This window comes from Artemia franciscana, chromosome 2 (assembly GCF_032884065.1).
Source record: "Artemia franciscana chromosome 2, ASM3288406v1, whole genome shotgun sequence".
Lineage (NCBI taxonomy): Eukaryota > Metazoa > Arthropoda > Branchiopoda > Anostraca > Artemiidae > Artemia > Artemia franciscana.
The window spans coordinates 39,704,549-39,717,394 of NC_088864.1; the positions used below are offsets into that span (position 1 = coordinate 39,704,549).

A 12,846-nucleotide genomic window follows, 5' to 3' on the forward strand; every position below is an offset into this window, starting at 1 on the left:
AAGAAAAAAGGTAAAAAACTAAAAAAAACCTAAAAAGAAAAAACACTCAAAGAGAAATTACAGACCGGGACACAAATGACGACCGGGACAGAGGGAATATAAATGACGACCGGGACACTCAAAGAGAAATTACAGACTGGGATACCGGGGCACAAATGACGACCGGGACACAGGGAATATAAATGACGACCAGGACACAGGTATTTAAGAATATCGTTCAAAGACAAATTTTAATTGTAAGAGGATCGTTGAAAGAGAAATTTCTAATTGTAAAATGACTGAAGAACCTACACTGGCAACACTTGAGGAAGCTGCTCAAAACGAATGTATTCAAGCCGAAGTAGCTGACTTGGTAAAGCGTTATGTTTGAGGTTCTAGGTCCGAGAGGCTACAGGTTTGAACCTTGGCTTTAGCATTAATACAAAAGAAGAAAAAAACTAAAAAAGGTAAAAACTACAAAAAAACTAAAAAGAAATTACTAAAAAAACTAAAAAAGCTAAAAAACTAAAAAAAAAACAAAAAAAGGTAAAAAACTAAAAACTAAAAAAGAAAAAAAACTAAAAAAAAAACTGAAAAAAAGGTAAAAACTAAAAAAAAACTAAAAAGAAAAAAAAACTAAAAACTAATAAAAAAACTAATAAAAACTAAAAACTAAAAAAGAAAAAAAACAAAAAAGGGAAAAAACTGAAAAATAAAGGAGAAAAAGAAAACTAAAAGCCGGGACACAGGGAATATAAATGACGACCGGGACACTCAAAGAGAAATTACAGACTGGGGCACTGGGACACAAATAACGACCGGGAGATATAAATGACGACCGGGACACTCAAAGATAAATTACAGACCAGGACACCGGGACACAAATGAGGATCGGGACACAGGGAATATAAATGACGAACGGGACGCTCAAAGAGAAATTACAGACTGGGACACTGGGACACAAATGACGACCGGGATACTGGGAATATAAATGACGACCGGGACACAGGGAATGTTCGATTAGCAATCACCATCAACAAAGCTCAAGGGCAATCATTAGAATAATGAGGTATAGATCTGAATACGGATTGTTTTTCCCATGGACAATTTTATGTTGCATGTTCAAGAGTCGGTAAACCTGACAATCTATTTATATGCACAGACAATGTGACATCGAAGAATGTTGTATATTCGCAAGTTTTACGTAGTTAAAAACATATATATATCTATAACGAAAAGAGAAATCTTTTCTCTTTTATCTATATTCACAGGTGGAACACAGGGACACAACTACAATGGCGCGTAACTAATATGGCGCGTAACGACTTAAGCGCGCAGGGGGGGCTTGAGGGGGGCACGAAGCGCCCCCACCAACTAGGTGTTGGGGTGGCGCGAAGTGCCACCCCAACAGCTAGTACGTAATAAAACATACGAAAACAGAAGTTTGTTGCTTAAGCTAATTCGTAAGTTACGCATATATTTTACTAATAAAAACGTTCGTAAAAAATTTAAAGTTCCAGTTGCATTTTTAAGTAACCAAAAAATTGAGGGGGCAACTAGGCCTCCTCCCCCACTCCTTTTTTCTCAAAATCATTCGATCAAAACTATGAGAAAGCCATTTAGTCAAAAAATAAATATGCAAATTTCGTTTTAATTATTCATCTGCGGAGAGCCAAAACCAAAACATGATTTAATTCAAAAACATTCAGAAATTAAACAAAAAAACTATTAACTGAAAGGAAGGAGCGACATTAAAACTTAAAACAAACAGAAATTACTTCGTATATGAAAGAGGCTGCTCCCTCTCAACGCCCCGCTCTTTCCGCTAAGGTTTTTTACTGTTTTAAAAACTAAAGTTGAGAGAAAGTGTCAAACTTTAGCGTAAAGAGCGGAGCGTTGAGGAGGGAGCAGCACCTTTCATATACGAAGTAATTTCTGTTCCGTCTTAAGTTTTAATGTCGCTCCTTACTTTCAGTTAATTTTTTTTTTTTTAATCTCTTTCACGGCTCCGCTTATCTTATGAGCTGTTGTTAACGGGGTTTTTGATAAATGCATCTAGTAATTTATTGAAATGCATCTATTAAACATATTATGTTTAAAAACAAAAGGTTGTCGCCTACAGGCTCTGGTTTACAATTATGAGATATAAACATTAACTCTGATAGGACAGTCGTATTAAATTCTCCATTGATGATTGATATGATTGCTAATTTTGCTAACTTTTTTGCTAATTTTCTTTTTCAGGACTCCACTTATCTTTACGTGCTTTGTTGACGGGGTTTTTCATAAAGTTGTCTATTAATTCATTGATTAAAGTGTAGAATTTATATTCTTCACGCATAGCATGTTTAAAAACAAAAAGATGTACAGCTCCTTGTTTACAAGAATGAAACATAAACATTAACACTGATAGGACAGTCATATTAATTTCTCAATTGACGATTGATATCATAAATAACGGACGATAAATAATTATGTTTATCAGTTCTTTTTTTTTTAGACACAAAACTATCCGTTTCAATAAACATTCTTTTTTACTTTCTACTCGTTTGGGTAAATAAACTTATATTTATAGAAAGTCTTTTGGCAATTGCTTATCTTACTGCAGTTTTGTTTTTGATAGTAAATAAATAAATCTACTTAATGGATTTGCTTTTCCCCACAATAAGTAATGAAAACTGTCATTTTTCCTCTTTATGTTAAGCAGATACTGCAACCTTTTTTTCTATTCCTATCCTACATTGCTGAAGCTTTTAGGAAAATAAACTTACCAAAGACAACTCCTTACTTTGATTATTCAAATGTTATGCAAAAAACGAGAGAGAAAAAAGACAAAAATAAAGCACACAAAGGAGATTCTGTACTAGTTCAAGTTTAAAATGGATGTAGGTGCTTCGAAATTTCTGCTAGTTCTCTTCTGGCGAAACATAATTTTTATTATAGATATAATTTTTATCTGTCAATTCCAGGTAATGGACGAAAGATGGGATCACAGGGTTAAAGAATATGGTGCAATTAATATCACGGGGTTCAGATTTGTGGATATTACAAAGCCCAACGTTCGATACTTTTTACAAAATTGGGAAAGACTTGACAACTTGTCATGGCCAGGTGCTGGAAAGTCATCGATCTCGGTGAGTAATTAGCTATATTTTTACGATAAATTCCAAGCGACGATGCACTATTTTAAATTAGTAATATCGTTCTGTGGCAGCAAGTGGGCAGTGTCCTGCTGGTAAAAAAAGAAAAAACTGGACGAAGTCAAAGTGTCAAGCACAAATAAAACGGATTGATGATTAAAATTTAATGTGAAGAAGTACATCATAAAAAAAACAAGGCTAAGGCCCCTTAGTTCCCATTATTGTAAATTTACCACGTGTAATTTAATGAAAATTACATCTATTTTGAAGTAGAGATTTTTCGGTCAATAATATGTCCATCTTGAAACCGGAAAAGCTTGTTGTGTTATAAAACTTGTCTTATTGACCAACTGACGTTTTGTAATCCTTTTTCAAAGCAACCGGTTAACATCAAATATAATTTAAACGAAAAAAAAAATATTCTTCCACAATTAGTGTGAAAGCAGTAAACTCATAAGAACAAATAAACAGTAATAAACTACTTCTGGGAGCTTAAGGCTCATCTTCCAACAAGAATTCCTTCTTGACAGGTATGGTCGGCATAAGGGTCAGCATTTCCACTTCCTTTTTTGCCAACCAGAGCACTTCTTGCGTGGGTCATACGGCAAAATCCAGGAGTCATGTGACGTTCAAGAACGCCAGATATCAACTACTTTTAACTTAAAAAAAACTAGAAATTTCAATTTACAATTGAATGAGCTCCTTTTGAAGTTTCTCTAAATCGAAACAAAAAATCAAAATACAAACCAAGTTTAAAGGGAAGTAAACCCTTTTCTGATTTTCATTTTGGTTTTTCTCTTTTAAAAGAGACTGTTTTTTCTTATATTTTCTTTTGATTCTAATTCTTTCATATGAATAGATAAATGATATCTGAATAACACTTTTAAACTTCAATTAGCAGTTTCTCAGGCAATTGCAGGAGATTGAAAAAGCTGAGATCTGTCTGTATTGCCGCATTAAAAAAAAAAGTGTTTGCCAATTGATTTGCTACACTTTTGAAAGGAGTCAAATAATATGTAGAAACAACATTCACAAAAGTAATTGTAATGTTAGACTAATGAAAGTAAATTGATTGTTTTGAATATGCTGGTGTATAAAAACAAACTAAATAGTTTTGATTTGTCTTTATGGTTATTATCAAACAGTTCGTGGTAACGAACTGTAAGTAAGGAGCGACTCGGCTCAATAGTAACGGAAACTCTAGGAAACGGAATTTTGATATCAGTAGATACATCCAAAAAAATAAGCTTATGATACTGGTTCCAAACATATAAGATTCATCAAGTTTAGTTAACCCATCCAAAGTTACGAGCCTGAGAAAATTTGCCTTATTTTGAAATAGGGGGGGCACACCCCTAGAACAATGAATCTTGATGAAAATCACACCATTAAATTTAGCGAACCTGAAAATCCTACGGTAGAAGTTTCATGTTCCTATATGCAGTAACGTGGAATTCCATTATTTTTGCCAAAACAAAGGTCACGGCTGCGTGTTTATTTTTTGTTTTTTGATTTATTTTTTTCCACAGTTTTTGTGTTGTTTTTTTCTCAGTGTTTGTCGATTGATTTGCTATACACTTGAAAGGAATTAAATAACATTTAGAAGCAACATTCATAAAAGTAATTTAAATGCTAGACTATTAAAAATTAAATTGATTGTCTTGCATGTATTGGTGTACAGAATAAAAACAAATAGTTTTTGATTTGTACTTCAGGCTAATATTTTTATGAAGAAATGAGAACTTTTCAAAACATATTTCTTTTGATAAACCTTAAATAACACTCTTGAATTTAGAGTTTTTAAAGGGTTTGTCAGCCCTAAACTTATTTGTGCTAATACCTTTTAGTTTTAAACTTGATTTAGATATTCATTTAATTTGGTACGTTTTTATTTCATTCCTGATATGCGCTTCCGATGACAGTGTAATAGCACAAAATAAAAAGATTTGCCCTCTTCTATACTATCTATTGCATAAATAAAACTACATATACATCACTGTCGTCGTCGAGGGGTAGGGGCAGGGCAAAAGGGGCAGATGCCACTGAATAATTTGGAAAAATATTATTTTCTTAAGTAGCTTTTAAACCGTTGCTCGTTTTAAATGTTAAATTTTCTCTTCATTTCAAGCAGAATTTTTTTTTTAATTAATCCGTGCTCACTTTTAACATAAGGAACAATAAATAGCAGTCCATTAAATTTCATAATATGTTCCACATTAATATTTTTCCAAATATACTACCTTTGAGACCTTATCATCAAGTAAAAATATGAGCCTGGTAAAATTGAAAAGTAATTTATGCTTCCTATTTTGCCACTTTTGCTCAGGTCAACTTTTTCCGCTGATATTTAAGGTGTTTTCAAACAGTTCGTGGTAATGAATTGTAGTAAGGAGCGACCCGGCTCAATAGTAACCGAAACTCTAAAAAATAGAATTTTGATACTACTAGTTACATCAAAAGAATAAAATTTTAATGCTGATTTTAAATATATAAGTTTCATCAAGATTAGTTATACCCATCAAAAGTTACGAGCCTGAGAAAATTTGCCGCATTTTAGAAAATAGGGGGAAATACCCCCTAAAAGTCATATGATCTTAACGAAAATCACACCAGCAGATTCAGCGTATCAGAGAACCTTATTGTAGAAGTTTCAATCCCCTATCTACAAAAATGTCGAATTTCGCATTTTTTGCCAGAAGACAAATCACGGATGCGTGTTTTTTTTTTTTTTCCAGGGGTTGATCGTATCGACTTAGTGGTCCTAGAGTGTCGCAAAAGGTCTCATTCTAACGAAAATTAAAAGTTCTAGTGCCCTTTTGAAGTGACCAAAAAATTAGAGGGCACCTAGGCCCCCTCCCATGCTCATTTTTCCCCAAATCACCGGATCAAAATTCTGAGATAGCCATTTTATTCAGCATAGTCGAAAAATCTAATAACTAAGTCTTTGGGGACGACTTGCTCCCCCGCAGTCTCCGTGGGAGGGGTGGCAAGTTACAAACTTTGACCTGTGTTTACATATAGTAATGGTTACTGGGAAGTGTACGGAGGTATTTAGGGGGATTTTTTTGGTTGGGGGGGGGAATTGAGGGGAGGGGTTACGTGGGTTGATCTTTCCATGGAGGAACTTCTCATGGGGGAAGAGACTTTCAATGGAGGGGGCACAGGATTTTCTAGCATTATCTAAAAAAACAATGAATTAATAAATATGAAAAGTTTTTTCTACTGAAAGTGAGGAGCAGCATTAAAACTGAAAACGAACAGACATTATAACACATATAAAGGGTTTACCTCCTCGTAATACCTCGCTCTTTACGCTAAAGTATTTTAGTAATTATAACTACTTAATCTACGGCCTTTGTGATTCAGGGGTCATTCTTAAGCAATTAGGACAAAATTTAAGCTTTAGTGTAAAGAGCGAGGTATCGACGAGGGGCGAGCCCATCATATACGCAATAAAAACATACGAATACAGAAGTTCGCTACGTAAGTTAATTAGTAAGTTACGTATATTTTTTACTTATGAAAACGTTCGTAAAAAATTTAAAGTTGATGCCTTTTTAAGTAATAAAAAAATTGGAGGGCAACTAGGCCTCCTCCCTCGCTCCTTTTTTCTCAATATCTTCCGATTAAAACTATGAAAAAGCCATTTAGCCAAAAAAAATTAATATGTAAATTTCGTTTTAATTATTCATGTGCGGAGAGCCAAGATCAAAACATGCATTAATTCAGAAACGTCCAGAAACTAAACAAAAAAAAAACAAGTTTTTTTTAAATGAAAGTAAGGAGCGACATTAAAACTTAAAACGAACAGAAATTACTCCGTATATGAAAGAGGATATTCCTCCTCAACGCCCAGCTCTTTACGCTAAAGTTTTCTACTGTTTTAAAAGGTAGAGTTAAGAGAAAGAGCCAAACGTTAGCGTAAAGAGCGGGGCATTGAGGAGGAAAAGCCCCTTTCATATACGGAGTAATTTCTGTTCGTTTTAAGTTCTAATGTCGCTCCTTACTTTCATTTAAAAAAACTTGTTTTTTTTGTTTAATTACTTCCTAAAATTAAACAGTTCAAGATTAGATTCTCCTGTTTAAAAAATTTCTAAAGTGGAAATAAAAACACCCCCTTGATCTGCGAATGGGATAGACATGGAATCATTGAAGAATACGGACGTAGATATACAGTGAATATATTTTCCTGAATGAATTAAATAAAAAAAAACAAGTTTTTTTAGCTGAAAGTAAGGAGCGACATTAAAACTTAAAACGAACAGAAATTACTTCATATATGAAAGGGGCTGCTTCTTCATCAACATCCCGCTCTTTACGCTAAAGTTTGACTCTTTCTCTCAACTCTGCTTTTTAAAACAGTAAAAAACTTTGGCGTAAAGAGCGGGGCGTTGATGAGGAAGCAGCCCCTTTCATATACGAAGTAATTCCTGTTCGTTTTAAATTTTAATATCGCTCCTTACTTTCAGCTAAAAAAACTTGCTTTTTTAATTTAATTTCTGAACGTTTTTGAATCAATGCATGTTTTGATTTTGGCTCTCCGCAGAGGAATAATTAACACGAAATTTGCCAGTTTTTTTCTTTTGGCTAAATGGCTTTCTCATAGTTTTGGTTGAATGATTTTGAGAAAAAAGGAAACGGTGGAGGAAGCCTAGTTGCCCAGCATTTTTTGGTTATTGAAAAAGGCAACTAGAACTTTTAATTTTTACGAATGTTTTAATAGCTGAAATCACTAAAAATAATTTAGTGTAAAGAGCGAGGTATTAGGAGGAGGTGAACCCCTCATATGCGTAATAATTTCTGTTCGTTTTAAGTTTTAATGCTGCTCCTTATTTCCAGTTGAAAAAAAACTTTTCATGTTTATTTTTTTCATTGTTTTTTTTTTTTAATAATGCTAGAAAATCCTGATCTCCCTTCATGGAAATTTTCTTCCCTCATGACAAATTCCTCGATGGAAAGTTCCCCCAACATATCCCCCTCTTGTCAACTCTTCCCCCAACCAAAAATCCCCCTGAAAACGTCTGTACACTTCCCAATAACCATTACTATATGTAAGCACTGGTCAAAGTGTGTAACTTGTAGCCCCTCCCATGGGGACTGTGGGGGAGTAAGTCGTCCCCAAAGGCATAGTTATAAGGTTTTTCGACTACGTTGAATAAAATGGCTATCTCAGAATTTTAATCCGTTGACTTTGGGAAAATAATTAGCGTGGGAGGGGGCCTAGGTGCCCTCCAATTTTTTTGGTCACTTAAAAAAGGCACTAGAACTTTTCATTTCCGTTTGAATGAGCCCTCTCACAAGATTCTAGGACCACTGGGTCGATACGATCACCCCTGGGAAAAAAAAAACAAATAAACACGCATCCGTGATCTGTTTTCTGGCAAAAAAAAACAAATCCCACATTTTTGTAGATAGGAGCTTGAAAATTCTACAATAGGGTTCTCTGATACGCTGAATCTGATGGTGTGATTTTCATTAAGATTCTATGAATTTTAGTGGGTGTTTTCCCCTATTTTCTAAAATAAGGCAAATTTTTCAGGCTCGTAACTTTTGATGGGTAAAACTAGTCTTGATAAAACTTATATATTTAAAATCAACATTAAAATGCGATTTTTTTTACGTAGCTATTGGTATCAAAATCCCATTAGAGTTGTGGTTACTATTGAGCCGGGTCGCTCCTTACTACAGTTTGTTACCACGAACTGTTTGAAAAGAAATCGTTGAGAAAAAAACATAAGGCTTAGTACCTTTTACAATGATATTTATGCTGTAACTAGATAAGCAAGATCGGTTGCAGTCTGGTCATGGAATTCGGTAGAGGTGGATCCGTTCCAGGATCAGGAACCATTTAATTGTTTTAACTTTTATTTCCAGTATTTAATTGAAACCCCAACTCTCTTATGTGTCATTTAAATGCCTAATAAGCGCTGATAAAGTCTCATTCCTTGCGTTTCAGATTCACATACTAACCTTCGAATGTATAACTGACTCTGTCTACAATACCATTCTGACATCTCGTTATGTTCGCTTTTCTAAATATTTCTTCTAACCAGCTCCAAAAAAAGAAATGACACAAATGTGCTAAGAATTATGACTTAAATTAGTCACATATCAGACAACGCTAGCGCTACTTGTGGGACATTTATCTCTGCATCAGCATATTGTGCGAAATATCTGCTGGGGACGGAATAAAGTTAATTTAAGAAAATATGTACATTTTTTGTTAAATTAACAAAATGTCGCACAATTCAAGAACTTTGTGTGCACTTATGAGCAGTACCAACCCGTTCTCTTGTTCCATTGTTATAAGCTTTATCCTGCGGCAATAGGAGACCTATTGCTTTGCTTATGAAAGGAATTATAGACCTATCAACAATATTCAGTGTAGCGTCCTCCGGGAATGTATATCCCACATACCCTGATTTACACAAGAAAAACTTTTGTGTATTTTGTTTTATAGAATTCGTTTTTTAAAGAAAGATACAAAGGGGAGGGTAATTTTCCATCTCTAGGAATCAAATTTCCCTTTTAATTGGTATCCCTGGCAATTTTTTATTGATTCATGGTTTTTACCGGAATAATGTCAAAAATTCTTCAGGTTTTCTGGATCAAACAGTGATTTATCAAACAATTCCCAGCGGTTAAACTAATTATACTAACTTTTTTCCGAATACTTTCGAATTTAAAATATGGTTACCATTTAAATTTATAGATATAAATCGGCGAACCAACAAACAAATGAATTTAATAAAATTGCATATATAATATTTCAATAAATCATGTATATAATAAGTTTAGAGCAACGGTTTAAGTTTTGCAGAGTCTAAATCCATTCAAAATTATGGTCAAATGAATAGCGCGGTATCCGGGGCTATGAGAACAGCGCTTGGTTCAATTATGAGATTGAGAATCCTGTGCTCAGCGTCGGGGTTGGGGAAAGTTGAGGGAGGTACGTACTGAAGGATGTACAGTTGAATCTAGCTAGAAAAATCTGAGTGTATACGACATTCCCCTCCCCCCCTGAAAGCTTGTTTGTGGTATACTGCTGCCGTCTGCAGCAGATCCTTGCTGACAACTTTAGTAAAAGCGGAGCACCAACACTAATATACATGGTTGTGTAATGTATGTTTGTTATTATAATGTATTGTGTAATGTTTTTAAATTCACAAAGTAGTCTATTTGTTAAATAGTTGCTTTTCTTCACTACCGCTTGAATACCACCTACTTCAATAGCATCCCCTCTTTCTCCCAAAAAAGTACCGTAGGTACGCCTCTGATAAACTTGTGATTAGACACAGTAAAAAATATAAAACAAGGAGTATTATACTGTTCGTGGTAACAAACTGTAAGTAAGGAGAATATAGTGGGAAGATAACTATGTCTTTGATGATGACTTAACCCCCTCAATCCCCAGGGAAATGGCTGAAAGTTATGAACTTTGCCCATTGTCAAACAGTTCATGATAATGAACTGTGGCAAGGAGCGACCCGGCTCAATAGTAACCGAAAATATAAAAAAAAGGAATTTTGATGACAATTATTACGTCAAAAGTATCATATTTTTATGCTGATTTTAAGTATATAAGTTTCATCAAGTTTAGTCTTTCCTATCAAAAGTTACGAGCCTGAGAAAATTTCTTATTTTAGAAAATAGGGGGAAAGACCCCACTAAAAGTCAGAGAATCTTATCGAAAATCACACAATCAAATTCAGAGTATCAGAAAATCCTACTGTAGAATTTTCAAGCCCATATCTACAAAAACGTGGAATTTTGTACTTTTTGCCAAAAAGACAGATCACGGATGCATGTTTATTTTTTTTTTCCAGGGGTGATAGTATCGACCCAATAGCCCTAAAATTTCGCAACAGGGTTCATTCTGACGAAAATTAAAAGTTCTAGAGTCCTTTTTAAGTGACCAAAAAAATTGGATGGCACCTAGGCCCCCTCCCACGCTCATTTTTTCCCAAAGTCACCGGATAAAAACTTTGAGGTAGCCATTTTGTTCAGCATGGTTGAGAAGCCTAACAATTATGTCTTTCGGGACGACTTTGTCCCCATAGTCCCTGGAGGAGGGGCTGCAAGTTTGAAACTTTGACCATTGTTCACATACAGTAATGGTTATTGGGAAGTGCAGAGACGTTTTCAGGGGGACTTCTTCGCGTTGAGCGGAGGTGGGGCTGGTTGGGGGAGGGGGTTAAGTGGGAGAATCTTCCCCATCTCTTTTTTTATCAAAATTGTCCGATCAAAACTATGAGAAAGCCATTTAGCCAAAAAGAATTAATATGCAAATTTCTTTTAATTATTCATGTGCGATGGGCCAAAATCAAAACATGCATTAATTCAAAAACGTTCAGATATTAGATTAAAAAAAAAACAAGTTTATTTAACTGCAAGTAAGGAACAACATTAAAACTTCAAACGAACAGAGATTATTCCGTATATGAAAGGGGTTGCCCCCCCCCTCCTCGACGCCTCGCTCTTTAAGCTAACGTTTTTTATTGTTTTAAAAAGTAGAGTTGTGAGAAAGAGTCAAACCTTAGCGAAAAGAGCGAGGCGTTGAGGAAGGGACAACCCCTTTCATATATGTACTAATTTCTGTTCGTTTTAAGTTCTAATGTCGCTCCTTGCTTGCAGTTAATGAAACTAGTTTTTTTTTATTATTTAATGTACACACAGTATTGGTTATTACTAAGTATACAAACTTTTTCAGGGGAGATTTTTCTGGTGGGAGCTCAGAATTTTCCATGGAGGGGAGAGCTATATATCCCAATATTATTTAAGAAACGATCAGAAATCAAATAAAAAACCCAAGTATCTTCAACTGTAGGTAATGAGCAAAATTAATACTTAAAACAAACCGAATTTGTTACGTAAATACATTGTTCTTTACACTAAAGTTGTTTTTAGTACCTTTAAAAGAGTTTTGTGTTCTAATTAAAGGGCGTTTAGGATTCAGGAGTTATCCTTAAACAATTTGGACAAAATTCGAACTTTAGCGTAAAGAGTGAGGTATTGACGAGGGGCTGACCCCCCTCATATACATGATAGTTTCTGTTCGTTTTAAGGTTTAATGTTGCTCCTTAATTCAGTTGAAAAAACTTTTTTTTATTTATTTAATTGTACAAGACTTGATAGCGTAGAGGTAAAAGCACTTGCCTGTGGCCGTGGTAATTCAGATGCAAACTCTAGATAACACAAATTTTGTCTTAAAGACGACTAAAAAGTCGAAAATAATAAGTACAAAAAAAAATGAAAACGCATTATTTCTTCTTATCTTTGGTTTAATGTATCTCTTACTTTTCCTGAAAGGTCTGCTTTGTGGAAATATCTTTATAAGAATTAATTGTAGGTAAAAGCTAAAATCTACGTTCTGAGCCTTCTGAAACTGTTCATTTGAATATTTCAATTTTTCTGCCAATTTCTTTAGGGTATTTATAATTCTTTGAAAAATTAAACAGGATTTTTTTTTAGTTCTTTTGGTGTAGGAACTGCAACCGTTATTGTTTTTTTGGAATATCATTAAACATTTCCATCCTCCTTACTTGCTTTTTATTTCATGATAGCATTTGATAGGAGACACCTACTAACTTAGTGAGCCTCCTGAAAAGAGTCAAATAGAATGTCAGTCAATGATCAATCTTGTAAATTATCAAACCTTGGAAAAGAATCAAGAATTAACTGAGCCTTTCAAATCCTTAGAAACTCATTTCTAAGTATCCGCTTGAGT

At 34.4% G+C, this 12,846-nt stretch overlaps 1 protein-coding gene across 1 annotated transcript in view; it reads left to right on the plus strand.

The window, feature by feature from the left end:
• The window catches only part of LOC136041482 (glutamate receptor 1-like), a 254,832-nt gene that overhangs the window by 83,611 nt on the left and 158,375 nt on the right, over positions 1–12,846 (plus strand). The window contains exon 7 of the mRNA XM_065726181.1: positions 2,949–3,113. Coding sequence (XP_065582253.1) covers positions 2,949–3,113 — 165 coding nt within the window. The remainder of the gene's footprint in view (positions 1–2,948; positions 3,114–12,846) is intronic.